This window comes from Archocentrus centrarchus, unplaced genomic scaffold, assembly GCF_007364275.1.
Source record: "Archocentrus centrarchus isolate MPI-CPG fArcCen1 unplaced genomic scaffold, fArcCen1 scaffold_24_ctg1, whole genome shotgun sequence".
NCBI lineage: Eukaryota > Metazoa > Chordata > Actinopteri > Cichliformes > Cichlidae > Archocentrus > Archocentrus centrarchus.
This window is the reverse complement of record NW_022060254.1, coordinates 2,390,729-2,418,715: the sequence shown is the minus strand read 5'-3', so window position 1 is coordinate 2,418,715 and position 27,987 is coordinate 2,390,729. Positions and strand designations below refer to the sequence as shown.

Sequence of the window (27,987 nt, the reverse complement as noted above, 5' to 3'; positions counted from 1 at the left end):
TTAATTTGGGATGTTTTTAGAAATTAGAATTCACCATTCTCAGAGATGAGGCTGTTGCTGCAGTCGAGCTGTAATCTCAATCCACACATTCAGCGGAGAACAACCCAAATAAGCCCCCAGCTTCCAGAGATATTAAAATCTTTATTTCTATCCATACGGTATTGTTAATAACAGCTTCACATAGTAGAAAAAAACATCTTTAAAAACAAATCTCATATGCATACAGTACTTCAAGTATCTGTCAGGGAAAGGTCAGTGTCACTGTTCCAGTATCCTTTCCATAAATAACATAAATATCTTTACCCACAAAATTTCATGTAGTGGAATTTACATCTTAGTCAAAGAGGCACACGTTTGTGTCAGGACGAGCTGCACCATCCAGTTCTACGGTTAGCCAACCACAGCAGCCTCCAACTAAATGTTTCAGAGATGTTCTCCGTCAGGAATGATGCTGGAAGCTGGAATACGCTCATGTTAAGGATCTACGTGTTAGCACGCGCTATTTCTTCACAGTTTTGTTCTTTAAAGATTTTGGTGTTATCTGAACAGCCAGCCTATCAGCTGCGAACACAACGTTACATCACGTGTGGAATCCAGCTGCTGTCCTTACTGTACACTTCCAAGCACAAGGTTTCCTTACTGCCAGTTTGTTCCCATGTGTTTTCCCACTTGTTTTATGTCCTAGTGTGGTGGGAGGTTTTCAACAGAGCAAATTCATCTGAGGTTGAGAGAGAGCCGCCACATGAGTGTGGGGAGAGCTGACTCCCATGTTTCAGACATGGCAGTGTTGGGGTCAGCCGTCTGTTGTGCAGAGGTGGTTATTCAGTGGTTACATTGAGAGCGCTCCGCTCTACAGCGGGAGCATCCATCAGTAACATCTTTCCTCACTGTGTTTAATGACTCATATGAGTCATTATAGTAACCCCCACCTCACAGCCCATTGCACCTGAAGACTCACCAAACTATGTATCCCAGGCAACCCCCAGTTCACATTACTGTGAATTATGGATTTAATGTTTCTAATTCTAGTTCTCCAAAGCAAGTGTTAGCTAACAGCTCCTCACCTCTGACCTCTGCTCCAAATATATCAGGGTAACAAAGAAAAAGATGGCCAGAGTGGTGTGAACCATCCATCCTGTTCTGCACTATATGGAGAAAGAACTGGGCCACACCTCTTAATTTACAAATTCAGCTGTTTTCAGCCCCACTGCCACATGTGTGTAAAATCCAGCACCTAGCCATGCCTTTACAGACACCTGAGAAATAAGGGGTCACTCCGAGGAGCCCGCTGAATTCGAGCCTGGTGCCACTGCTGCAACTATCTCTGATCTTTCTTCCCCCCATGGAAGTGGAAGTGTGCAGGAAGCACAGCAGAGCGCCTCCTGTGGGTATAATGTGGCACAGTACTTTTTGTCCATATTGTGCATGTGAAGCATGCAGACAGAAAATGTCTTTACACCATACGACTGAATGTTGAGCTAAATCTAAATGCGAGACCAAAGGTCACTGCAGCTACCATAAAAGCCCCTAAAACAAAAAGAGAACACACTCGGACTCAACAAAAGCTCATTTTCTGTGATGTGTGTCAGTTTGTTCCCCTCGGTCCCATCATTAGTGAGCAAATGCGGCGACGGCAAGAAGAAAACCCGACTCAAAGCTTCAAAATGATGTCACAGAGGCCGTGTTCCTGTTCTCCTGCAGTCCACGCTGACAGAGCAGATGTGTGGTGTCTCCATTAGCATCAGCAGGACAGTTTGATTTTAGCAGGTAAGCTGAATACACAAGAAAAGCTTGAAACCTTTGACGGCACCCCTGCTGAGCACCTCGACGGGGGCTTTGTGTACAGGAGTGTTTTGTACAGTTGAAGTTTGGACAGTCAGCAGAATCCCATCCTGACCTTCCCAGCATGGAAACGACCTGCCTCAGTGAAACAGACTGTAACTGCAGACGAGCCGACCCGTGTCCTCTCTCAGTAGCTGCTTTCATGCCCTGTCAGGATGTACAGGTTGCTCAGTGCTGACGGGTCATCAGTGGGGGTGCTCTGAAGGATGATGTCTCTGCTCACAGCCAGGAAACAAAAAAGGAGAAAGGTCACATGGATCATCCGACAAGCAAAGGAAATTCAAAATTCCGACATCAAACCTGCGTTTTTCCAAACTACAAGCTTCTCCCACACATCCACCATCACCACCACCACTGCTGCGTATGTAGGTGATGACGCTCTACTGCTACTACTACTACCACTACTCTAGTTTGACTTTGAATACAACAGTGAACAAATGAGCTGAAAGCACAAAAAAGGGGAAACAAGCCGGAAATACAAAAATAAACTGAAACACATTCAAATATATATCACAGGAGGAAAGAAGATAAATACAAGCTGTCAAATGTGTGTGCTGCTTTTTTATTTTTCAGCTTATAAGTTAGCAGAGTTTATTTTCCAATGATCCATTTCATCAGATTAGAAAGAGGTTCAAAGCAAATGTTTGTCTCCAATGAATTGTTCACAAAATGAATTAAAATATCCCGAAGAATGACCATTTCTCCTGGTTTTCTAAATAAAGTTTTGCACATCAATCCAGAATATTCTGGAAAACAAACACTGGGAAAACGAATGTGCAGTTTCTTAGTTTGGACCACAGAAATCACAGGAATATTTCAAATTCAGCTGAAACAGTTCCAGAGTGTGTTTTACTGAATTCTAAACAAACAAACAAACAAACAAACACCTCCTTCATTTTATCACAGTCTGATATTCTCTGACTGGCACAGCTGTGTCAGGGAAACATGGATCTACAAAGTGTTCCAGGAATTTTTATTGCTGCAGTTTTTATTTCAAACATCCAAATTCCCAACGCACTGTGTCTAATCCTAGCTTCAAGAAAACTAGCACCAAGGAAAGGAGATTTTTCCAGGAGCTGGTAACTTTAATGACACTGGAAACTGAGGAAATCCTCTGCTCCGTTTCACACAACTGCACCATCCGAGCTGGACACTGTTGGTTTTTTTTGGAGGACTGCACACAGATGTGTACAAGTCACTTCCAGGTCTAATAACACTACTATCAACTATAACACTGCTGCTGATTACTGCTGCCGTTACCACGATTACTACTTCCACTACTTCCATTTCCCTCTGCGATGGATGAATATGGTCAGCATAGAGTTAACGTACCTGTTTGTTCCCAACACTCTGAACACGCGGCTCTTGTCTGTGATTTCCTGTGTTACCTGCACACGAAGCAGAAACTGAGCTGACAAACATGAATCAGACTGAATGATGAGCCCCTGATCTGAGCTCAGTCCCAGCCTGGCACACGTGTATACTGGACACTCACCTCATCCGAGTGAAAGCTCCTCCCTTTGAGGCCATGCTTCCAGAAAGCCAGCACACTGTCCTGTAAGCAGACTGAGAGAACAGGAGGTGTCACTCAGCTTTCAGCACAGACATCAGCTCTCATTCAGTGCGTTTCTCACGTCATTGTGTCTACCTAGTGTCTCAATGGGGAAGTCGAAGACCATTTCTGCAGCCAGCTCTCTGGATGGAAGCCCCTGCAGGTTCACGATCTTCACAGTTCCTGTCCAAACAGCATCCGGATTCAGAACGAGCACATAAAACATCTGGAAGACTCACAGCATGTAAAGAGACTTACTTTCCACGGTGATGAGAACAGTGTCTCGGTCCATCTGGGTTACCTGCACGGCTCTGAGTCCTCCGCTGTCTGCTGACGCACGGTAACAAGGACCAGTTTAGTTGAAGCTTGACGCTGAGCATCACAAAGTTGGTGGAGAAGCAACTGTCCTACCTGGTGCTGAAACGGGAGCGCCGTTCAGCTCTACGATATCAAACTGGAGCTGCTGGCCGGTCGGCGCTTCGTGGTCACTGCAGTTTCTCACGCCAACACACAGCTGAGGAAACTCATCTGTTACCAACACCAACAGCTCAAATACGGGCAGAGAGTCTGGAAGCCTGATCGCTATGTGCTGAGAAAAAAACGACAAAAACGGTTACATTTTAGACGGATTCACTAAAATCAGACAGGTTTTCACTGCTGAGGAAACAGCGACTCAGACGTGACGGTCAACTACAGAGCTGTCAGAACACGTGCACTGTTGCAGGTCATGGATCCAGCGTTTCCTGTTTTGGTCTTTTTAGGTTCTGTTTTATGACTGTGTGATTCTTGGTTCTTTGTGAGTTTTACACTTTTTGTATCTTCAGGCCGTCTTGGTTTAGTTAAGCTTTATTCTTGGTTACAGTTTAGATTTGATTCCCTGTTTCTGTGTGTGTCTGCCTTTCCTGTGTTGAATAGAATACAAGAGAATAGAATAGAATGCCTTTATTGTCATTATACAGGATGTACAATGAGATTGGAGTTGTGTCAAGTCCACGTTTCTGTGTCAACCTGTTTCCTGTTTTACTTTTACTACTTCCTTCTTTCTTGTGTGCTGTGTTTAGTTTTGCTTCCTGTGTTGTTTCCTGCCCAGCTGCCTTTCAAGTTTAAGTCCTGTCTCTGGGGTCTGCATATCCTGCCTGACACTCAGCTGTCCATGACACCGTACTTTGTATTTATCCTAATGAAATGTTGCAAGACCGTCACCAGAAATGGAAGCATAAGTTGATCAAAACCTGTATGTACTGTTCAGGATTAATGGAGTCTTTGCACACAAGTTACCCCACTGCATGACCTAATGACCCCGACACCATCAGGGATGCTGGCTTTCAGTTTCAGCTTCTGATATGTCGTCTTTCTACTGCATGTAACTCAGGTTTAATGACTGGACTGCATTTGGGAACAGGGAAACATGGTTTGTACTCTTAAGGACGCCCAGGATGCGCACATCAGCTGACAAGTTCAGCATAACTGTACAAACCTTTAGATGCATGAACTTCTGCAGAGGCTCATACCACAGGAGTAAAACCAGGCCGGACGGGACCGCCCCACACAGAAACGTGCTGTCTGTGTACGGGTTTCGAGCTGAAGGAGAGAGAGAGCGAGAGATCAAGCCTCTGTTGTTGTTATCCCTGAAAAAAAATGACTGACAGAGAAACTCTGCATCACTTACCAACACTGCATCTCCTACAGCCTTTAGTGTCAGGAATCTTCACAGATATGGCAAACTTTCTGTGGCCAAGAGAACACCAGGTCACTGTTTAGGTCTAGCATCATGAACGACATGAATACTGCTGCACCTGCAGCACTCCTACTTTTTGCCAGCATCTGCGATGGCCTGTCGTACCTGAGGCTGATCCGCTCGGTGAAGCGGTTGGTGCCGAGTGACAGACTGCTGTGTTTCTTCTGCACATGTCCTTTCTGTTCAAACAGGGCTGGCAGGCTGTGCGAGTACAGCTGGGACGACTTCCCTGCAGGAAGGAGACTTTGTTAGAGCGGCAGGTTATCCACCGGACACCGCTGAGAGAAACATCGGCAGTTACCTGATACAGACATCAGCACATTGTTCATAACGTACAGCCACGTGCATCTCTGAGGGAGGAGCTGTGGGAAGAGTGAAAACACAGAACGGGTCACTGACGTTACCGTGTGCTGCGTAATGGCAGATCACCTCAAATATCCTGATATATATACTACTTATATATGAATACTTTTGGCAATATAGTGTATAAGGCACACATGTTTCTTACCTTTTCTAGTGTATCTTCATGAAGTTCATTCAGGTTCAGTGTATAGATGCCTTCTTCTGCCCCAAGAATAAGATACTGATCTAAGGAGGAAAATGTTTATAGGATGGAGAATAAAGACATTTCTATCAACACGACACCATCACCATCATCACCATCATCACCATCACCATCACTGTGGGATCAAAAGGTTCAGAGACTGCAGCTATAAACTGAAATGTTTTCAGTTTGGCTGATTTCACCTTTAAAAGTGTGCTGAAATGTACCACTCCCAGTTCTCCTGCTATATCCCTGGAAGTCCCATTCAACTGAATTTTATTTATATAGCCTCAAATCCCAACTTCTTCCTTGTGTGCATCTCGGATTTCCCCCCTGACTTTGAGCGTCTGCTCTGAATCAGACCGACAGCACAGAGAGCACTCGGCACAAACGACCTGACACACGGCATCTTTAGAGGTTTAGGGAATAAGAGACCAAAGCACTTACCTCTGGTTTTGGGAAAAATCCAGGTGACAGCACAGTAGATTTTCAGAGGACAACCGTTGAAGACTTTAGAGAAGCAGGCTCCCATCTGGAGAAGCAGCAGAGCGACTGAGTCACTTGTGGTCTGCATGTTTAGAGTGACTCTTCAGTTTAGGTACGATATCTTTCAAACAAAGCCAAACAGGCCGCCGTGTTACGCTTTACAGTCAAAGCTGCACAAGCCAGTTTGCACATCAGTGAGTCCAAACACTAGTAAAAGCAGTAAGAGGAGGCTGAGGTTCCCAAATGTGTTCTGCCAGGCTGGAATCAAACCCACTACTGTGTGTGAGGAAGCCATGAAAGCATTAGCCAGCTGTTTGGTTTTGTAGGCCACATACTGTTAAACTTCACACTTACATGGACTTGAGGGGTGGGAGGAAGTCCATGACAGTCAGCACTCTAAAAATCCCAAAGGTTACACATTACAAAACAAGCATCACACATCAGGATTTCGTTTGGTTACACGGTTTGCAGTGTGACCTTCAGAGGATCCGATCATTAGCTCGTTATTAGGTTAGAGAATCACACAGATGCTTGTGACCACACGGGTGTTTGGCTTCAACTCACATCATCCTTGGTCTTTCTCCTCAGCGTGCTCCACTCTGGTGACAGTGGGGTCTCTCTTTTGGGCGAGGAGGCAGCAACCGTCTCTGCTGTCACAGCGCCCTCTGCAGGCAGACACCGCTCACTGCAGCCCTGTCTGATGTCCTGGGTGGCTGAGTACCTGGCCAAGGCTAATGAGAGACAGAGGCTTTTGTGGGACACGGTCATTTCCAGTTCTCTCTTCATGTGCTTTTACTGGCCCTTAACGTACACCATCACTTCATCGTGTATTTGAGGGGGCCCCACATAAGAGTGCAAATGCAAACCATATCCCTGCTCAATTTATATTTGTAAACTTATCCTAATATTTGAAGTTTACTTGCATATATTAACTCACCCTGTACTTTTTTTTCTAGTTATAGTTTTGTTTGTATAGTTGTACATATGAAGAGCAGTGGATGTATGTAGATGTGTGACGAGTTTTTGTGTATTACCAAGACTGAGACTCCTGTAGCAATTAATGACTCCCATTTAGGGCTGTGCCAGATCATACAGTCTGTGATAGCACTGGTATAAATCTTAAGTCTCATATCATGATGTCAGTGATGCAACCATGCCGTGCACTGACATTCACTAGAGTAGAAAACAGCGATGCGAGCTCAGACACGTCTGAAAGTAAGCGCGGCGCTACAGCCTCTGATGATGATTTAGCGCCTTGAAGGCAGCTACGTCACCAGCACTTCACTGAGATATGCAAGAAAACTGCTCCAGTTAGAGATGGAAACAACACACTTGTTTCACTGTTTAAAGCAAAAACACACCACTGAGTACAACCAGCTTATGATGGCAGGTGAGGAGGAGACACTAACAGCTGCTGAGGTGCAGCACAAAAATAAACAGATGACTTAACTGGGCATTGTGGGAGCTGGCTGCACTCCCTATGACAGGAAGATGGATGGAAGTGATGGAAGCCGTACCTGTGGTGGAGGTGGAGTCAGCTGTGACAGCGGTGTCTGGGCCCAGCGTACAGCTCGGTCTCAGCGTCGCGTCTTTGTCCTCTGCGCTGGGACTCAAAAAGCTGAAGGCCGGCAGGGAGGCTGTAGAAGGACTGAACAAAGCACTCTTTCTGCCTCCCTGAGAAGCAGCAGCAAACATGTCACTAACCTTGGTCTTTTTATTGGAAATATCAACATTATACACACAACATGTCCGAATGTTTTTGTTCCTGCATGGTCAGCAGATGCAATAATGTCTCTGTTTTACCCGTAATTACTACCAACACAAAAAGATTGATTCAGAAAACAGCAGTAAATATAAGTGAGATAAAACGTTTCCAGCACTGCCATCTTATCGTGGTGGAGGGAGAGGTTTACATTCCTGAGTGTTCCCAGGAGCTATGCAGTCAAGGGCCATTTACCCCTGCTACTGTCTCCCAAGGAAACTGGGCCAGACTACTATGAGTGATTAAAAAAAAAAAAAAGGCCTACCCTGGAGCCAATGCTGGCTCCAAAAAGTCAAGCGTGCCAGTCATTCTGGATTTGACAGTTCTGGCATCTGGCTACTAAAATAAACGTCATCAAAATCAGCATCCCGTCTTCTTCTCTGCGTTCTGCTGTTTTCATTACAGTCTTTAATAAACGCGCCTTCTGAAAAAGGTTTTCCGTGTTCAGCCACTTCACAGCTTTGGTGCTGCTTTCATTTGACTCACGGGCCCGTGGAAACGAACTGCTGCTGTGCGGCTCAGCTGTCCTGGAGCTGCTTCACTCTGACAGCTTGTCACGTGTGTTGGCATGGTTTGTCTCATAGTGTCTCTGCACATTATGTTCCTCAAACAAGGCGGCAGTCTCAAAGCAAATCAGGCAGACACACTCATTTTCCTGGAAACCTTCACTATCAACTTTCTTTTCCCTGCCTGCTGTAGCCATGACAGCTGAAGTGAAGCTGCAGAGCCCTCTGTTTCACCTATGACCCCCCACCCAAGCCCATGGCATCACATAGCACAGAGTGCCACTGATTGGTCCATCACTCAGTCTTCTTATTTTAATGTTTTAAGGCAGCTGGCAGACATCTGTCACACGAACCAGCCTCCATGAGTTAAAAACAGGAACTGCACACTGGACTCTGTTCACTTCTTGTGCTGACGGACTGAAAAGAACAGATTCTTAGACAAAAGGTGCAGGCCGTATAAAATCGACCTGTGACCTATGTCCTGGTGCTACATGCACATCCTTATGTTTGAACATGGTGCTCGTTATGGACAAACTGTGGTTTGCACATTAGTCCAATAACAGAACACCACTCGGGTTCAGATCAGGCAGGCTGTTTCTCCCATTCACACCCTTCCAGGTCTCACTGTCTTTGTCCAAGTGAGCAATTAAATCTAGCAGTAGAGTCATACACAAACACACGCAGATTCAGTTTATGGTAGAACGTTCACACTCACATCAGTAGATGGCACTCTCTTGATGGTTAAACTCCTGGAAGACAAAGGAGCAACAGTGTCCTGGTCATGTTCTCAAAATCTAAGATGTCATACAATGAAATCCAAATCAAGCACGATGGAAACAATCTGGAGACAGAAGCAGGTGCTGGAGATGCTGAGGGTTGGCTAAAAGCAGGACATGAACAAAAAAAAAAAAAAATCGGACGGAAACACCACAACAAAGCAGGCAAATACCCGTCTTTCACTGACGCGGTGCTGCTGTGGAAACAGTTTGAAACCCAGCCCACATGCTGACAGGTTAACGGGAATCAAATCCTATGCAGGACATGCATATGGTTCCCCTCCCACACCCACTGACATCATGGTTCCCGAAAAAGGAAGGGAAAAAAAAAAACTGCTGCACCAGAAAAAACCTGTAGTTTCTGTGTAAATTGAGGGAATCAGCATCACGTCAGTGAAGAGGTAACATAAACCCAAAGGCGTTAAAACCAGTAGCTTTGTGCTAACTCGAATCTCCACCCAGCTCGTGGGGTTTGGGATTAGATAAGAGTGAGCACAACCACACTGATTACATCCAAGACACTGGCTGATTTTCACGTCATAATAATTCCATCACAAGCGGCTTATTTCAGGTAAATTCAGGTAGGCTGGGGAGACGCTGCTGTTAGCAAAGGCTAGAGTTAATGGACATGGCCTACCTCAGCTGCAGAGCTTGCTCCACACATTCCAACAGGCTCCTGCAACAGGAAGACCTGGTGTTTATCTGACTAGAGGCCTGAACGGCCCGAGAAGGAATGAACCAGAGCTCTACTTCCACTTTACACTTCAGCTTAGACCACCAACGCTTTGTGCCAAATTAAACGATATTTGCAGTTTAATCTATCGTCAAATACTCAATGATTGCTGTAGCAACGATTATATGCAGTTGTGGTCAGAAGTTTACACTCATCATGGGCATGAATGTCACAGTAATACTGGGGTTTTAAGGGTTTCTTTAAACTCTTCTTTTTCTCAGGAGGAATGATGTTGAATTTTCTCTAATCCACACTGGCTCTAATATACACATACACTCAATTAAATCTTTTATTAAGTGGCGCTGCAGGTTCTACAGCGCATATTAACTTCACAAGGCCAATTAACTTCTCATTAGTGATCATCATTGACTACAAGTGGTAGGTTCTCTTGGCCAGTATACACAAGATACACTCACTGACCAGTGTGAAGCTCTAAGGAGGAGAATTATAGATTGTAGCCATTTTTAAACAGCTGCAGTTTCCATGATCATCAGTTCAAACACATTATTTGGAAGGAGACCCAAACTGTCACCCTCAGATGACAGGACTGTCATGGTCCCCGAGCCCTCCCGGGCGGCTTGCTCTCTTTTCTGTCTCCTCTGCTGTTGAGCCGACTGAGCCCCGACTATAAGAGACTGGAATTTCTCCTCAGCCAGCGTTAGATCGTTGCACTGCCAGCACTAAAACAAGCTTGGCTCCACTCAATTCATGACTCCGATAATTGTTGTGTTTGCGTGTACTCATGTTGAGAATACCAGCAAAGGAAGGAAGATGTGGAGACTGTGGCTCACTCAACCTGACCACCGTGCTCTGGACGTCTGTCCAGGTGTCCGTGAGCTTGCCAGAATGATCTGGCCAGCAATGGATGCAGTGGACATGGATCCTGTAAGGAAGGCTCTATCTCCAGCCAAGGTGCAGTCCTGGGTGAGCACCATAAGGCTCTGCGCCACGTTTAGGACTGTCAGGACACCATCCTTCAACAGACGGACGCACCAAAAGGTATGCGTCAAAATCTATGCTAACAACTGAAGTCAGAGTCCCAGCAGCAGCTGCCCACAAGGACAAGCCAGATGCTTTCTGGAGAAAAGTTTTATGGTTTATGTTTGGCAGCATCTGCCTCGTCTATGACTACACTACACTAAACACACCAACTACACACTCCAAACACACCAAATGTCACAAATTTCAAAACTCACTATCAAGATCGCTGTTTCACCCTCACAACTTTCACCTGTACCTCAGCAACCAAACCAGCAACTTTTTGATTGGTTGATGTGGTGCATTTTTCCACCAATAGGAAAGGGGATGTCATGATTTGTATTTATTTATTTATTTGCTTGCAAACACTTTCTGAGTGGGAATATCCCATTTTTATAGTTTCTTCCTGCACCAAATGGACATCAAATGTGTCGACAATATTAAGCACGGCATAAAGCATTTATCACGAGTCTGGTTTTACTTGGTCTACAAACACAGTTTAAAAACTAGAGTTTGAATTCTGCACTTTGACACAAGTTGAAATGGAGAGTAGCAGCAGGCTGCGTCCTGCTGTACCTGTATGTATACTTTGACCCTGTGTGGATTAGAGAAAATCCCAAATGAACTCAAAGCTGTGCACCCAACTCTTGTTTTTTTAAAGGCAGTAAAGATGCATGCTGTACAATCGTTCCAGCCTGGAAAAAAAAAAGAATTAAAAGCCCAAAATTACCATGATATTCATGCCCATGACGCATGCATGTACAGTTATTTTCATATCTGTAAATGAGACCTATATGCAGATATCATCATTTTGAATAGTCATTAAATTCTGAAAAAGAAATTCAATATTGCAACCATTTTTTATCTGTAAATATTCGCTCACTGGCCACTTTATTCGCTACACTTGTTTACCATTAACACAGACTTGGTTGATGAGCTGCTGAATGGGGACGAAAGGTGATTTAGGTGAATTGGCAGACTGAGTATTTCAGGAAGTGCTGATTTACTGGGATTTTCCCACATGACCATCTCTGGGGTTTACAGAGGACGGTCCAAAAAAAGAGAAAATATCCAGTGAGTATCGGTTCTGTCTGTGTACAGCATCTCTAAACGCCCAACCCACTGAAGCAGACTGACTACGGCAGCAGAGGACAGGTGCCACTCCAGGAAACTGAGGCTACAGTTTGCACAGCCTCAAAACTGTACAACAGAAGATTAGAAAAACTTAGTCTGGTCTGATGCGCCTCCAATTCTGGATGGTAGGGTCAGAATTTAGCACTCACAACATGAAAACATGGATCCATCCTTCCTTGTCCAGGCTGGTGGTGCCGGTGTGATGGTGTGGGTGATATTTCCTTGGCACACTTTGGGCCCCTGAGCACCACAGCCTATCTGAGTACTGCTGCTGACCGTGCCCATGCCTTTATGACCACTGTGTTCCTATTTTCTCTTTTCTTAAACATCACAGTAAGTTCACTACTCAGATCCAGTCGAGCACTTCTGGGATGTGGTAGAATGAGAAATGGACATCGTGGATGTGCAGCTGACATCTGCAGCAATCGTCCATTTGATGCTATCTCATGTCAGAATGGACCAAAATCTCGGAGGAATATTTCCAGCACTTTGCTGAATCCATGGCCTGAAGAATGAAGGCAGCTCTGAAACCAAAATGGTCCAACCCATTACTAGTAATAAAGTGGCCAATGAGCGTATATTCCCCCTCATTTTAACTGATACCTGGTAGTACGTCATCAGATACTGTTTAATTCCCACAATCTGTGACTAAACACCCACAGGTAGATTGGATGAGCTGGAGGGTAGGACTGTTATGAACATACACCGTATGTACAGTTGACTGGTAAAGTATTCCTTTGTTTCCTGTATCTAAAAAATACTGGCTCATCTGTCACATAGAGGTAGATGAGCCAAGACCCCTGAAAACACTGAAATGAAGTGAAAAACCTTCTTTCACTCTCTGCTGCTGGTAAAGCAAACACCCTGCCACCTAAATCTGCCTGGTTCTGCACCTCTTCCCTGACAGCTCCTCACAGCAGCATCCCGGGCCTGTTCTCTGCCTCCAAACCCACGGTGCAGGTTTCCTGTGGAAGGGCCCAGCAGCTGCAGTTTTTTTAGTTTTGTGGTGCAAACAGATTCATTCACTCTTACTGCAAACAGCACAGAAGCCTTTTTTTTTTTGTACTGTTTTCTCCTGTTAAAATGAGTTATTTTAGGGAGTTAGAATAAATAAATGTCTTTTTGTTTGTTTTTCCTAAAGGTTACTCTGCACTGTTCTGGGAATTTTGGCCTTGGTTGAACCTGTAAATGAATATTTTCAGCTGTTTTCACCTTTTTCCATCTATGGCGGATAATAACCTTTCTTACTGTATGGATAAATCGTTTTACCTTTACGGTGCTACACCCTAGAAAATAATACCACCATGTTTCCAGCTTTTACCTGGGAATCTGCTGCTTTTCTTTTTGGTATTTTCAGCCAGGGATCAAACTACCAACCTTCCGATTAGCAGATGACCTGCTCTACCCCCTGACCCACAGCCACCCACATACCAGCAACATGGCGGTGGAGTAACAATCACTGCAGAATAAAGTCCCTCTCCAGCTGATCCAATCTGGCAACAACAATTTAAAATGATCTGATTGTGTTGTGGTGAACAATGGCACTCCAACAGTGAGCTAATTTGAATTTTGACTGTGACACCTCAACAGCAAGAGAAGATATTTCAGAAGTAACTGAAGATGGAGAAGGCAGGACGAAGGCAGAAGGCTTACGGTGAGTTTCCTTCATCTCCAGACAGACTCCAGTCATCATAGCAGCCCTGCTGAAAGGAGAACACAAACACCCCCTTTGGTCAAATCCATGTGCTGTCATGAACCGGATATCATCAGCGTACCTGCAGAAAAAGTGCATTACCAAGTCAGGATACGGCTCTGTGACTTTCCTCAGCGGGGGCCCAAACTTCATCTGATCAACTGCAAAAAGAACACAACAGTGTGGTTTATCACGCAGTCCAGGCACTTTCACGGTGTTTACGGTGCACTGATTCCCCCTGCGGTGCACTCTGCAGGCCATCTGTGAGTGAAATCTGCAGCCTTTGAAACAGAGTTACACGCTCAGCTCGACTGGTCACTCGTTGGCTGTGGTTCTGTGTTCAGTTCATTTAAAATTTTGATTAGAATGTTAAACAGTAGTAACTGTATTTTTGTGTAATAAAAAAAAAATGCAGAAAAATTCGGCTTTTATGAAAAATGCTGAATAAAAACATTGCTTACAACACACACACCATTCATATTTGATAAATTAGGCTAAAATATCCTCAGAGTGATATTAAATGAAGAACTCTTCTAAGGCAGTAAAGCCAAAAGAGCCAGACCTCCCATCACTAAATGATACTCATCTTTATCTATCAATGAAGCCATATGATGCACATCAATTAGTTAAACTGCAGGATTGTCTTAAAGACATTAAGGCCTGGATGACCTCTAATTTCCTGCTTCTAAATTCAGATAAAACTGAAGTTCTTGTACTCGGCCCCACAAATCTTAGAAACATGGTGTCTAACCAGATACTTACTCTGGATGGCATTACTTTGGCCTCCAGTAACACTGTGAGAAATCTTGGAGTCATCTTTGACCAGGATATGTCCTTCAATGCACATATTAAACAAATATGTAGGACCGCTTTTTTGCATTTGTGCAATATTTCTAACATTAGACACATCCTTTCTCAGAGTGATGCTGAAAAGCTCATTCATGCATTTATTACTTCTAGGCTGGACTATTGTAATTCGTTATTATCAGGCTGTCCTAAAAGCTCCCTGAAAAGCCTTCAGCTGATCCAAAATGCTGCAGCTAGAGTACTGACAGGGACTAGAAAGAGAGAGCAGATTTCTCCCATATTGGCTTCTCTTCATTGGCTCTCTGTTAAATCTAGAATAGAGTTTAAAATCCTTCTCCTCACATACAAGGTCTTGAATAATCAGGCCCCATCTTATCTCAAAGACCTCATAGTATCATATCACCCCAACAGAGCACTTCGCTCTCAGACTGCTGGCTTACTTGTGGTTCCTCGGATACTTAAGAGTAGAATGGGAGGCAGAGCCTTCAGCTTTCAGGCGCCTCTTCTGTGGAACCAGCTTCCAGCTTGGATTCGGGAGACAGACACCCTCTCTATTTTTAAGATTAGGCTTAAAACTTTCCTTTATGATCAGCTTATAGTTAGGGCTGGATCAGGTGACCCTGGTTATAGCAGCATAACCTGGATCAGGTTATGCTGCTATAGGCCTAGGCTGCTGGGGGGGATGGGGGGGTTCTATGATGCACTGAGTGTTTCTTTTCAGTCACCTCTCTTCACTCTATTTATACTCCACTCTGTATTTAATCATTAGTTATTATTAATCTCTGTCTCTCTCCCTTCAGCAGATGGCTGCCCCTCCCTGAGCCTGGTTCTGCTGGAGGTTTCTTCCTGTTAAAAGGGAGTTTTTCCTTCCCACTCTATTTCCTGTCCTTCCTTTACATTTCCACTTGATAAAGAAGCCTAGGCAGGTGGTTATAATGTTATGCCTGATCAGTCTGAATTAATACCCAGTCCAAGTTACATTTTTAATTGCATTTCAGACAGAGTAACATACAGGCTGAACCTACCACGTAGTTGATCTCTCAGCAGGAGTGCTAATTTAAAGGTATCAAGTGTCAGGGCCCAAATTATGTTACCTGAGGTAAAAAGAAAAGGAAGGCGGCCCAAGGACAGCATCTGGTGGCACCCCATGTCTGATGGTAAAGTTTGGACACACTTTTGACTGGTACTGTATTTCCTGTGCTCACAGAGAAAAGCTGAGCTAAATCATTATGTGCTGCAGTAACTGCAGGGAGTCAGCGCTCCCTCGGCTGCCTTCCTTACTGAGCCCTGCTGAGGTTTACTGTAAGTCTCTTTATGACCGGGAAGTCACGGTTTCATATCGAATGAGCGGCACTGATGTGCGCAGTGACAGACCGGAGCTGCGTGTTTGGAGCACAGCAGCAAATGACCAGATCCACCCACATTAACAAACTGCAAACTTACTGTGTAACATAAGAGCATCACTCACCCATTCATACTAATAGGTGAGTGTGTCCTAACCTCTGACTGTCCTGTCCTTGAGCATCCCAAACGGAGCTTCCTGCTTTGAGCCGCTGTCAACAATCGAGCTGATAGATTTAACGACACTGTGATTTGTCAATTTTCTGACTGCTTTACATCATTGTTTGCTTTTGGAAAAAAATGATACACATAAAAAAGTGGACTTCAGATTGTCTGGAAATTTTAACCCTTCCTGGACTGATGGGCAGCAGCAGTTGCTTCTCTCAGACGACCGCTGATGATTTCCTCCTGGGCGTGAACACACACCTGAATGCTTCAGACCAGAGCAGCGCTGAAACTTCAGCTTTTATAGAGGTGCTCACACTTGCTGACGACCAGTTAATCAAATGCATCTGATTATTAATTATTCACTCACTGCTTCTGTTTTTCTCTGGTTTTTGTGATATAAATGACACAGTGTGATGTGCTGCTTTGCTGTGGCCCTAAGACCTGCTCAGACCAGACGATGTTTATCAGGTCCTGAAACATAAACCGCAGAACTGAAAGAGGTCACTTCATTTTTCAGTTCAGATCTGCAGAGCAGCTTTTTTTTTTTTTTTTTTAAGCGCCTTGCTTCAGTTTCCCTAATGACTTCACTGTGATGTGAAAGGAGGAAACGGACTCTCCAGAGAGCCGAGCTGTCACATGACACTTCAGCTTTGAAGCAGAAGATGAGGAAATTACTGAACCAGAAACCGGAAGCTGCTCGCTTGTTTCGGCTCAGTTACTTAAAAAGTTGTTGCTGAATGCCTGCGACTTAAAATATGCTACCTCTTATAAGAAGTCCAAAGTATTTTCTTAAAGCTGATCATACGAGGGGTCCAGAAAAGTCCCGTCAACATTTTAAAGTTTGTTTTTTTTGCATGCTTCTAAACTCCCTGTTCAACCACCTCTGCAAAGTACATCCTTTGGATTCCTTTGGACTTATTCTTCCACATTTCCAGCAGTCAGCGGTTGCATGCTTCATGCTACTGCATGCAGATCATCTTGCATAAACATGCAATAAAATGCCAACACCTTCCTGTTGCATAGCAAAGCTCAGTGAAGGCCAACTTAACCAATCTCTGCTTTTCTGCCCTACAAAGGAAGAATGTAAATATGTACTGAATTCACTGTTTAATTCACTGTTTAAAATGTGTACTAAATAAGACAATGACTGTGATACCTGCTACCACAGAAATAATTTTATCAATACCAAAGAGCACTGAGGTGTAATACCCTCTAATGATATGCAGATACAGTACACAGATATACATGCATCTGCCTAGTACAGCACTGCTTTAGACCCATACTGGTCATAGTAAGGTGCGGGTGTTTGTGATTTATGTGGCTGCGTTTAGCATGCTGCATGTAAGGGAAGCTGAGGTCAACACCAGGTCGATTTATGATCTGGTGTGTGAAGCCAGTCTATCACAGCACACACACCAGGAACACAAGCAGCCCACGGGCATCTCAGCAGTGTGAAGTCACCCTGGGAAATGCATAGAGGTAGCACTGTCCGTCACACAGCAGGCATGTTCTCAGAGCCACCCTCTGATGAAGCCTCTGTCCCACATGTATGGATGGCTTACAGAACGAGTTCAGCCCCTCAGCAGGCTCACTGAAGGGCTTTTGTCCTCATTCATTTTCTAGAGATTGCTTCACTGAGTGCAATGGTACAATGAAACCACTCTCCAAGCACAGCTAACATATATGTACACATGCACCCATACAGTCACACATGGTGTAGAACAAACCACACAATGTTTGCATTCCCTTCATGGTACCAGAGCAGGTGATCTCACTGTGATGAGCCCAGGAATCTGCTCCTGTGACAGGCAGCAAACCACCTACAGGATAGAGAGTGTGTGTGTGTGTGTGTGTGTAAGGGGTGGGAGCTCACATTGCTCTTCAGACAGCGTCCTCTCTACAGCCTGGCGTTTCCCTGCTGCTTGAATCTTATCAGGAGCCATTTCCCCGATCTGTCAACACAACACAGCAAACACCATAAAACACAAGTCACTGTGGAAATGACTCAATCCAAGGTTTCCCATGTACACGTTAGAACGCACAGAGATCTGTAAGCTTCCGGATAATCTTCACCTCTGTGCAGCAACAGAGTGCATTTCAAATCAATTCAAGCGGATTAACAAAAGCACTGAATGACCTGCTCAGGAATTACAGCCATTTTGAATCATTCTATCAGCAGACACATCATCAATAAACACTCTGACCCGGTTTCACTAGCACCCACACATGACTGGATCCTGATGTGTTTCTCTCCTTCCATCAGGCTCCTTTAGACGTCTGCATGCTCTTGAGTGAAACCCAATCTGACCAGCAGTGACATGTTTAGCTGCTGCCTGTCTGATGTGGGCTTTATAGATAATTAGGAAACTTTCTGGTTTTCTGGCTGTCTTCCACAGCGTGTCTTTTGTCCTGTCTCTCTCCCCCCTCAGCCCCAACCGGTCCCAGCAGATGACTGCCCCTCCCTGAGCCTGGTTCTGCTGGAGGTTTCTTCCTGTTTAAAGGGAGTTTTTCCTTCCCACTGTCACCAAGTGCTGCTCATAGGAGGCCAGTTTGACTGCTGGGTTTTCTCTGTATTATTGTAGGGTCTTTACCTTCCAGTATAAAGCGCCTTGAGGTGACTGATTGTTGTGAACTGGTGCTGTATAAATACATCTGAACTGAACTGTTGATTTCTCTGCTCCTAAAGTGTTTGTTTGCATTTTTCCTCTCTTTGAACCTCATACTGAGACTTTCAGTGAACAGTTAGCAAATACAAGCTCAACACTGCAGATATTTAATCTACTTAATTTGTCCTGAAACACAGAGGGAGCAGGCCTCACCTGGAAGGTCAACTGTCTTTTACTTTTGAGCCTCTGAAAACGGTTGTAATTCCATGAACAGTCAATGCAACACTTTTATTAATGCTCTTGAATCACAGCTGAAAGTCAGCATGACCAAAGAGTTGAGCTACTTCAAAGTGCACACTCTCTGAACTGACCTCCAGCTCGATGTCGTCCATAGTGTTTGCGTGGGGGGCGTGGAGCTCAGGGTTGTTGGCCATGTCCAGCAGCTCAATGATGAGGTTACGTGTCAGCAGCTGCGTCACAAACGGGTGCTAAAGAAAGAAGCCACATGTCTTCACAGGAAATGATATTAATAATCTCAGATCTCACTTTCACATTGTCTTACAGTAGTATAACTAAACAATAACTGAGGTGCTGCTTAAAACAGGAAACACTGCAGCAACAAGTGAAAGAAAAAGCAACATTTATACCCAGATTTTACTGTTTTACTTACTTCATTTGACCACTGCAGCCTGCAGTCTGTGAGCGATGCAGTTCAGAAATCTCCAAACGCACACAAACGTGTTTGAATTTATTCTGATTAAACTATGATGTTTACAAGGTCAGCTACAAGTAGCCAGCCTGCAGCCCATGTTCAGACCCTTCATGGTCATGAAACTGACTCAGGAAAGTTAAACAAACCACAACGATCGTGGTGATAATGTTTACATGCAGGCTTCTACATGCATCCTGCAGCCTCTTGATTCTGCATCACAGTGCATTATGATTCATCACAGGTGACCATACAAACAGGTGAATGAAGCCGGATTTGTACTGATCCTGATACAAGGCTCTTCTTCTCTGAGCGGTCAAACTGTGGGATCCTCACACAGTGATACTGCCATGATTTCAGCTGTGTGAACAGGGCTGCACCCAAAATGCAGGACTGAGGTTCTCGGGGTTATTGTGGTCAACAAAATATGAAACCATATGCATGGAAACACAGGACAGAAGGACACACAACCATGAAGGGATGATGTGAAAAAGAAAACAGGACACTAACAAAAGGTGAACTAACGAAACAAACAAAACTGCACACAAAGAGGCACGCCTGACCAAACTAAACAGGAAGTGACTAAGCAAGACACAAATTCAGACTGACAACAAGACAAAAACACAGGAACTCAGGGAACGCAATAAACTGTAATCAGGAACATAACTCAGGTACTAAACTAAGAGGATCAGAGGAAACAGATGAAAAAAACCAAACAGGAACTGAACAAAAGGTACACAACTCAAACTGTAAACCCACAACAGACTAAGAATTACAGAGATCTTAAGCAACAGAGTCCCAAAAACTGGGAACGCTGGGTCTCCGAGCCAGGATCGTGACAGATATGGTGCAAAACGTGCTCCATGAACACAGCAACCATGTAGCTATCAATGTAAGTTAACAGTGGTTAGCAATGCGGCCACACAGCAGGAACATTCAGGGCTCAGACCCACTGTGCGAAGTTCTGCCTGTGCCTGCCAGGGTTCCCTGTCCAGGGTGTACCCCCACCTCTCGTCCCACGACAGCTGACGGAGGAGGGGGATGAAGCTCTAACCGAGCAGGCGACCCACGGGCCGGGGGCTCGGATGTTTTTGAACCCACTTCATCTGATGTCTGTGTGCTTTGCTTTGACTCTCAGCATGTGTTCTTTTACTGAATAGCTCCAGGTGTGAAAGGACCGTCTCAGCCAGCTCTCTCCCTTTGTGCAAATGTTAGCAACAGAACAAGAAGCTGCACTTACAGCTACTGCACGTACAGCAGAGCCTATATGAGGCTATCTAACCTGCAGCAGCGTCTCAGCTGAGGGCCGTTTACGAGGGCTTTTAATGAGAGACATCTTCACGAAGCTTTGGAAGCTTGCAGACCTGCAGGCAGAGGAAGACAAAGAATGTGTGGATGTATCAGCAATCAGGAAGATATTGATCAGATCGGCAGGAGAAAAATACTGATCCCTGTGCTCTCTGATTGCAGACGAGCAGCGTCACACTCACCACTTGGTTTTATCCTTTAGTTTTGGAGGCTGAAAGCTGCTCTTGGACATCAGCATCAGCGCTCTGAAAAACATTGTTTCACATGTTACTGGACAGGAAAATGTCCGAGCAGCAGCCAAGCAGAGTGTCTGAAGCTTGTCTCTGTCCAGCTGTTTGTGCTGACTCACCTCATCGGGTGCAGGTCGAACATGGGCGGCTGCAACTCTGCCAGCTCAATGGCAGTGATGCCGACAGCCCAGATATCACACAGGTGGTTATAGCCGCCCTTCTTCTCCACTGCAGCCACCTCTGGAGCCATCCTGGTTAGAGAGGAAGAGACAAACTGGTGTATGCACAACTCAGACCGATTCCATCTTATCGCCATTTTATCGCCATCTCGATGCACCAAAGACAACAGCTGACTGCGAGTGATCTCAGACCTCATCCCCGTGTTGGAAGTGACCATTTCAAAGGTTCATCACTGCAATAATCTTGGTCACACAGCAGTCTGCAACCACTGTTTTCCCTGGAGTGACTGTGGCCCACAATTCCCACTTAGAGCATCCTCATATGGGTGGCAGTGGCGCAGTGAGCAGGTGCTCACCTTGCAACTGGAGGGCTGCTGCTTCGAGTCCCCGTCTGAGTGCATACTGTCATTGTGTCCCTGGGCAAGACACTTAACCCACATTGCCTAAGTGTGAATGTGGTTGCGTGTTTGGTGGTGGTCGGAGGGGCCGTAGGTGCAAATTGGCAGCCACGCCTCTGTCACACTGCCCCAAGGCAGCTGTGGCTACATCAGTAGCTTACCACCACCAAGTATGATTGAGGTGTGAATGAATAGTGCATGAAATTGTAAAGCGTCTTTGAGTGTCTAGAAAATCGCTATATAAGACTAATGCATTATATAAGGGTGGGACGGTATGGAGATAACATGCACACCATAAATCCTACAGTAATTCTGCATGTGAATATTTCTATGTACATGTCACTGAGCGAGGCCCAGTATCTCATCCAGGAGATACATGACAAACATGACAGTCTGAAAGGGTCATTTAGATGCTGCTGAGGATGCTGGGAGTGTCCACCCCAATTTCCTCCTCATTGGCGGGACTGGTGGGTTCACCTGGTTCTACAGGTGATTGGTTCATCTGCAGACTGCTTGCGGTTCTGTAGGTTCTCCAGTACAGCAGCAGCCTGTCCACAGCTATTGTGGCGGAGCGATTTGTCTGGTTAATTCCAATAACGAGCGAGACTGTTAACTAGTTACAGAATATGTGCAGTCTGAGTCCAACAAACCAACAACAGGCCTGCGATCCCCTCAAATTTCCAGGTCCACACATGCACCACAGTCGATGAGTGAAAGACCTTTGTTTTGTTTTTTTTATTACTGCCTACAAATAAAATAAAAGCTCAAACATAAAGCCACCGAGCACGGTGAGATTAGTTGCAGCCCTCGTGCAAAAACAGCGAGAATGGCACATCTTACCAATACGGGGTTCCAATAAATGACTTCCTCTTGGCCACCGAGGCGCTGATCTCTGCTGCGATTCCAAAATCAGCTAGACGCACACAGGAGACACACAGGGTCACAGTGCAGCTCAAATCCAGCATAGACGGTCTATTTAAACCTACTCGGTGGGTGTGAGTGGTTAGATAATCACTGCAAATGTGTGTGACAGAGATCTCCACTGACCCAGCTTCACGTCTCCACGCTCTGTCAAAAGGATGTTGGCTCCCTGCAAAGAGAACGCACACAGATCCAAGTTTGTGTTTACAGGGTGACCCACAGTCTGACCATCACTATGAAACAGGAGCAGCTGTACCTTTATGTCCCGATGCATTTTACCAGTTTCGTGCAAGTGATACAACCCCTGGAAAAGATGGAAATCAGCTGATTATTGTTTGCGTTTTATTATCATTGTGTAACGCACTGTTTTCAAGCACCGAACTAGTAAAACAGGTAGCTGCTGAATGAGCTCAGTGCTGCTGACCTGCTGAACCCAGAAACTAACAGCTGCTCACAGCTTGTGCTAGTAAACTCAGAGGTATTAAAAGCTAATAAACTGTAATGAGCAGCATATAACAGGAAGTGTCTGGTGGTACAAGTACTGCATGTAAGTTCAGCTCTGAGGTTCTTTAATGTTCTTTACTGAGGTATGTTTCCTCTAGTCATCTTTGCTGACTGTGTATATTTCTTTAGGTTTACATTGGTTGCCTTAGTGTGCTTTGACTGCAGTATATTAGTAGCAATGCAACAATAGTGAAAGTGGTTCTATTTTTAGAAATATAATATTTTGTATCTACAGCTGAGGCCAGAAGACCGTCCACTGGATCACTTTCTTTCTGGCATAATTCAGCAAAGCTGGTTATCCAACAAAAGCTTTCAAAAGGTCACAAAAGGAAATCAGGAGGTCTCAGGAGGTCAAAGGGTTGTCCACCACCGCCAGAATGTCGGTGGCTCGATCCTCAGCTCCTCCCACCTGCATGTCAAAGTGTACTTGGGAAAGATCCTGAACCCCATCCATGCATCCACTGGGTTCTGTGTGTGTGATTGTTTAGAAGAAGTTAAACTGCTGCATGAGTCAGTCAGAACAGAAGAGAGCTATATAAGGACCAGACCATTGATCACGTTCTGCTGCAGCAGCCTTCACAGAACCACTACGGTGCACTTAGTGGTCTGGCGAGGCTAAAGACTATTTAGCTGCTCTGAAACTGGGAAAAACACATGACTCATCGTGTCAGCAGTGCAACAGCAACAAGCTGCCTTACCTGGAGGGTTTCCCTGCACACGAACGCGATCTGTTTCTCCTTTAAGGGGCCCGTCACTGCGGAAAAAGAGTTTGATTAATAGCGCTGCCGCTCGGCCTGAGAGAGCCACAGGTACACTGCTAAAAATAGAGCGGGACCGGATTTCAGGCATGACTTCCACATCTGCTTTACACTGACTATTCAAATGACTCAACGTGGTGATTACAGTAGTCAGACATGTTTCAGCTGTCTCGCTCAGAGTCAGATATAGTCCTCTTAAAACAGCCTGGAGTTCTGTGCAGAGACACAAACAAACAGAACATCCAGCTTTTGTTTTTGGAAAGCAAATTTAGGGTTTGTAGTTGTTCCCAGACAAGTCCTGCTCTGGTTCAACCCGCACTGGCAGAACGTGCGGGTTGAACTCTTGTTCTTCTCTTTTTTGAGTATCTTCACGGGTTATTCTAGGATATGTTAGCCTCGCAGTCAGAAATACAGCCTTTTTTATTGTGTTACATATTTGTTGGTTCACAGAAGAACATGCAAACTGAATCTATGGCCAGTAATTATCCAGTTCGGGGCCGAGCCCATCAGCTGGGAGAGGTGGGGTGAATCCTGGATCACAGGGCCCTTAAAGTTCTGTTCCCCAGGTGAGCGGTATCATAGCTGCCAATTCAGCTGATCAGGAAGAAACTATAAACTGCCTACTTCCTTCATTTAGCTTCTCTTGTTAAATGCAATAAAAACTTAGAATATAGAAACCCCCCCCCTCCCCAAAGCATCAGGGCTACTGTGAACTGTGGCTCCTCCCACTCCAGATATTAAGAGGTTAGTAGATGTGGTGTGTTTAAACAAGAATTGAAGGTTCTGCTAAAATTGTGTGTTTGTACCGTGGTAAATATCCTGCAGGGAGCCTCCGCCGCAGTACTCCATGCAGATCCACAGCTTGGTGTTTCTGCAGAGACACACACACACAGCTTTTATTTTACATGCCTGCTGCGTGCTGCTTTGCAGACATTGTGAAATACAGAGAAATACTTAGAAGCAGGCAGTCCTTAACATATTGAAGTTGATGCATTTGCGCCCACACGCATACAGTATCATGCACGAGCTGCCGGGCCAACAATGTAACTAAGCAGTAGAAAGAGTGGGAGAGGAATCCAGCAGCAGTGCGGGCACGAGGAAAGTCAAATTCCACATATTTCAGTCCTCCGACAATCCCAGAAATTCCTCACATCAGGAAACACTCAGCACCTGTGGTAGCTGCCGAAGTAAGCCACAATGTTTTTGTGCTTGCACTCCTTCATCATCGTAATCTCCTGCTGGATGGGGGTGATGTCATCACCTGAGCACACAGACAGCACAGTGAGGGTTTAATGACTCAGGACTTCACACAATTACAGGTCAGTAAAGCACAGCGTTAGACGAGTGGGTGAACTGGTGGCATTATCCACGGTGCAAGAAATACAGCAGTGGAAAATTGTGGAAAAAAACCTGCATCAGAGTGTTCCTGTATGATGGGACCATGAATGCTCTGTTTTTCCCACCACTCAAACTGATTCATTAGTTACTTATTCAAGGACAGGTCCACATTCTTTCATTTCTGAGGTAAAACAGGACTCCCTCACTTACTTTATTCCAATACAAACCAACATGGGACAAAGCCCAATAAAATCCTTTGCAGTGCAAAACGTGTTGCTTAGTAAAAAAGTCCAAAAAGAAGACATGAAAGTGATGAAACTTCAACTTACAGATATTCAGAAACAATTCAACGCTTTACACTGACAGATGAGAGCATCTAAAAACGATGTTACTCATGGTGACTAACTGTGAGAGTCGACCACAGAAGCCCTGCCCCTGTGATCGCCACATCTAGCAAGTATACGATACGCTGTTAACCCAATTTGGTATTTCATTAAGTTCTTTCTTTATCATGTTGTGCATGCAAAGTTATTAACATCAAGAATCTGATGTTAATAACTTTGCTAAATGGTTTGAAGTGAACATTGGTGAGCACATCAAGAGCCAGAATCTGGTGAAACTGGAATGAGCGTGCAATGAAGGTTCAAACCCAACAGCAGTTGTGACCTGTTCAGGTGGAGACTCATTAGTGGATCATTGTGTGCGAGTTTCACTGAAATCTGACCGGTTCTTTGGGAGGAGCGCTGTACACGCCTCGCCGCGGCACGCCTGTGATTCTGCACCGTGTGTGTGTGCTGCTAGCATACCTGAGTCGAGCTTGACAATCTTGATAGCTGCCAGTTCAGAAGTCCTGATGTTACGAGCCTGAAAGCAAAGAAAAACAGCTCATATAATAAATTCCATAATCGCATTAAAAAAAAAAAAAAAATCAGTAACCAGCTTATATATCTGCTCCAAGCTGAGCTAAGAACGCAGACTTTATGAGCCGTTCTTACAACAGAGCATTTTTACTGTTAAAATGTGACCATAAGATTTTATGACAGAGATTAGAGCATGCTGTTAAATTTGATAATCCAACGATTTGGCATTCATTCAAACACATTTCCCAGTCCATATCAGCGTAGGTATCCAGCATGATTTTCCCCCCTTTGAGTGAGACCTCAGCCAGAAGATGGACTATCAGACATCAACTACCCAACCAGCTCACTGCTGCCGTCTAATTCCAACCTCCTAAACAATCATTGTCAAGTGTCATGTCACTGAGGCAAATCTTTCTCAGATGAAACAACAGGCTGACTTGAGGAGTGTACATCTGGTGTCAAACCACATAGCAGACAGGAATACTTGTGTAACATGCGTCACATGCATGCCGATGCTGCGGCAGAGCGCTGCAGTGGTTTTGAACGCCTGGGTGAGGTGCTTTCTCACAGCTGGCATCTCGCTGCTTTGTACCCCGGACGAGACACGTTTTGCTGTGCACAACAACTATAAACGGGCCTCCATCATTTCACACTGCAGAGCACACTGCAGAGGTCACACTACCCAAATGTGGTAATGGTTAGGCAACTACAGAGTCCCCGGGCTGTGCTGATCTCATTTCATGACAACATAAAGTTTAATGTTTTTACATGTCTGTCGCCAAAATATCTTAGACAATAGACAATCTAAATATGGATGCTGGAGTGCCTGGCACTATACAACAGTGCTAACATTCATCAGAAACTCAATGGGACTGTGAAAGACAACATGGGCAATTGGATGGTGCCATCGAGTGCAAAATAGACCAAGATGATGCACTGTCCCAGTAACTGCTCTTCTCAGGCCTCAAGCCAGCTCATCAGAAAGAGTAGATGTGATTATGGATTCAGGAGTGGAGTGACCATCAGCCACCTCCTGTATATGGATGACATCAAGCTGTATGCTAGGAGTGAGCAAGACATTGACTCATTGATCCACCTCTCCGGGATCTCCAGCGAGACCACTGGGATGGCACTGGATCAGACTGTTAAGTGTGGTGTCAGAGAGAGGGAGGGTGGAGTTGCTAGAAGGCAGGATGGAAGACATCGAGGACAGCTCCAAGTATCTGAGTATCTCACGGGACAAACGGGAACCATGATGGAGATTTATCAAGGCCAGCCACAGCCAAATACCTCCAGAAGGTAAGACAGGTGCCGAGAAGCCAGCTTAATGATAGTTATCAATACCCAGCTGGAACAATAACCTGGCGACAGGAGGACATAGATGCCACTGATACCACGACACAAAAACTCCTCACAATCCACCCGCAGTCTGGCACCGAGGCTGTACAAGCAACAGAAAGATGGAGGCTGAGGATTAGGGAACACGGAGCATCAGCGAACACATCAGGACGACTGCCCCCCGGGATGAGCTGTTACAAGAGTTCCTCAGGCAGAAAATGACACAATCCAGGGCCTACTTTATGTGCAAAGACCTGCATCCACACAATATTGTGGAGAATAAGGGCTTCTGTAATATGCTGCACACGCTGCAACCAGGTATGTGACCCGTTCTGACCTTTATTTATGGTCACAGCCTCCCCCAGGCTCTACAGGGAAGAGAAGCCTAAAGCTGAGGAAAGTCTGAGTACATCAGAAAGGGCTGCATTACCATCACGGGCTGCGGTTTTATATGTGACTGTATGAGCTCATTATCTCAGATGACTGATGACTGCGTCTCATGCCCTGTAATATTGAAGTAATCCACACGTTTGTGTTCAGTTAAGTTGGACTGTGATAGAAACAGTTCAGTGCAAATGTTGGTCAGTCTGTGTGCTTCACAGTCAATGAAAATGACTTCAGTGAGACGAACAGACAGACAGACTTTACCTTTGGGAGGTCACTGGGAGTTTAAGAAAATTGATAATTCACAGTCTATCACAATAAATGGCTGGGGTGGCTGTGGCTCAGGAGGTAGAGCTGCTTATTCGCCTAATGCTTTATACAGTGCTTTTCACAG

At 45.0% G+C, this 27,987-nt stretch overlaps 1 protein-coding gene across 1 annotated transcript; it reads right to left on the bottom strand.

Moving 5' to 3' along the window:
• Positions 1–137: 137 nt before the first annotated feature.
• map4k2 (mitogen-activated protein kinase kinase kinase kinase 2) lies at positions 138–26,448 on the bottom strand. The gene is made up of 32 exons (XM_030723090.1): positions 26,356–26,448; positions 25,818–25,875; positions 24,844–24,934; positions 24,480–24,544; positions 23,614–23,669; positions 22,668–22,715; positions 22,538–22,580; positions 22,331–22,403; positions 21,033–21,164; positions 20,866–20,928; positions 20,658–20,739; positions 19,038–19,154; positions 17,934–18,012; positions 13,847–13,905; positions 13,705–13,754; positions 9,844–9,882; positions 9,146–9,179; positions 7,680–7,836; positions 6,727–6,893; positions 6,517–6,558; positions 6,124–6,208; positions 5,641–5,720; positions 5,434–5,494; positions 5,238–5,361; positions 5,064–5,122; positions 4,872–4,975; positions 3,806–3,983; positions 3,653–3,724; positions 3,491–3,577; positions 3,338–3,408; positions 3,175–3,230; positions 138–2,057 (listed from the first exon to the last, which is right to left on the bottom strand). Exons 1-32 carry the CDS (start codon positions 26,446–26,448, stop codon positions 1,970–1,972), a joined length of 2,613 nt encoding a protein of 870 aa, XP_030578950.1. The 3' UTR covers positions 138–1,969.
• Positions 26,449–27,987: the final 1,539 nt, after the last annotated feature.

Bases quoted from the DNA above. Each gene is read 5' to 3' on its own strand.
- map4k2 (XM_030723090.1), bottom strand. From the start codon at position 26,448: ATGCCAGCTGTGAGAAAGCACCTCACCCAGGCGTTCAAAACCACTGCA. The intron at 13,755-13,846 runs GTAATGCACTTT...TTCTCCTTTCAG, and splicing joins CAGAGCCGTATCCTGACTTG to CAGGGCTGCTATGATGACTG. The intron at 7,837-9,145 runs GTGAGTGTGAAC...GCTGCTTCTCAG, and splicing joins AGAGAGTGCCATCTACTGAT to GGAGGCAGAAAGAGTGCTTT.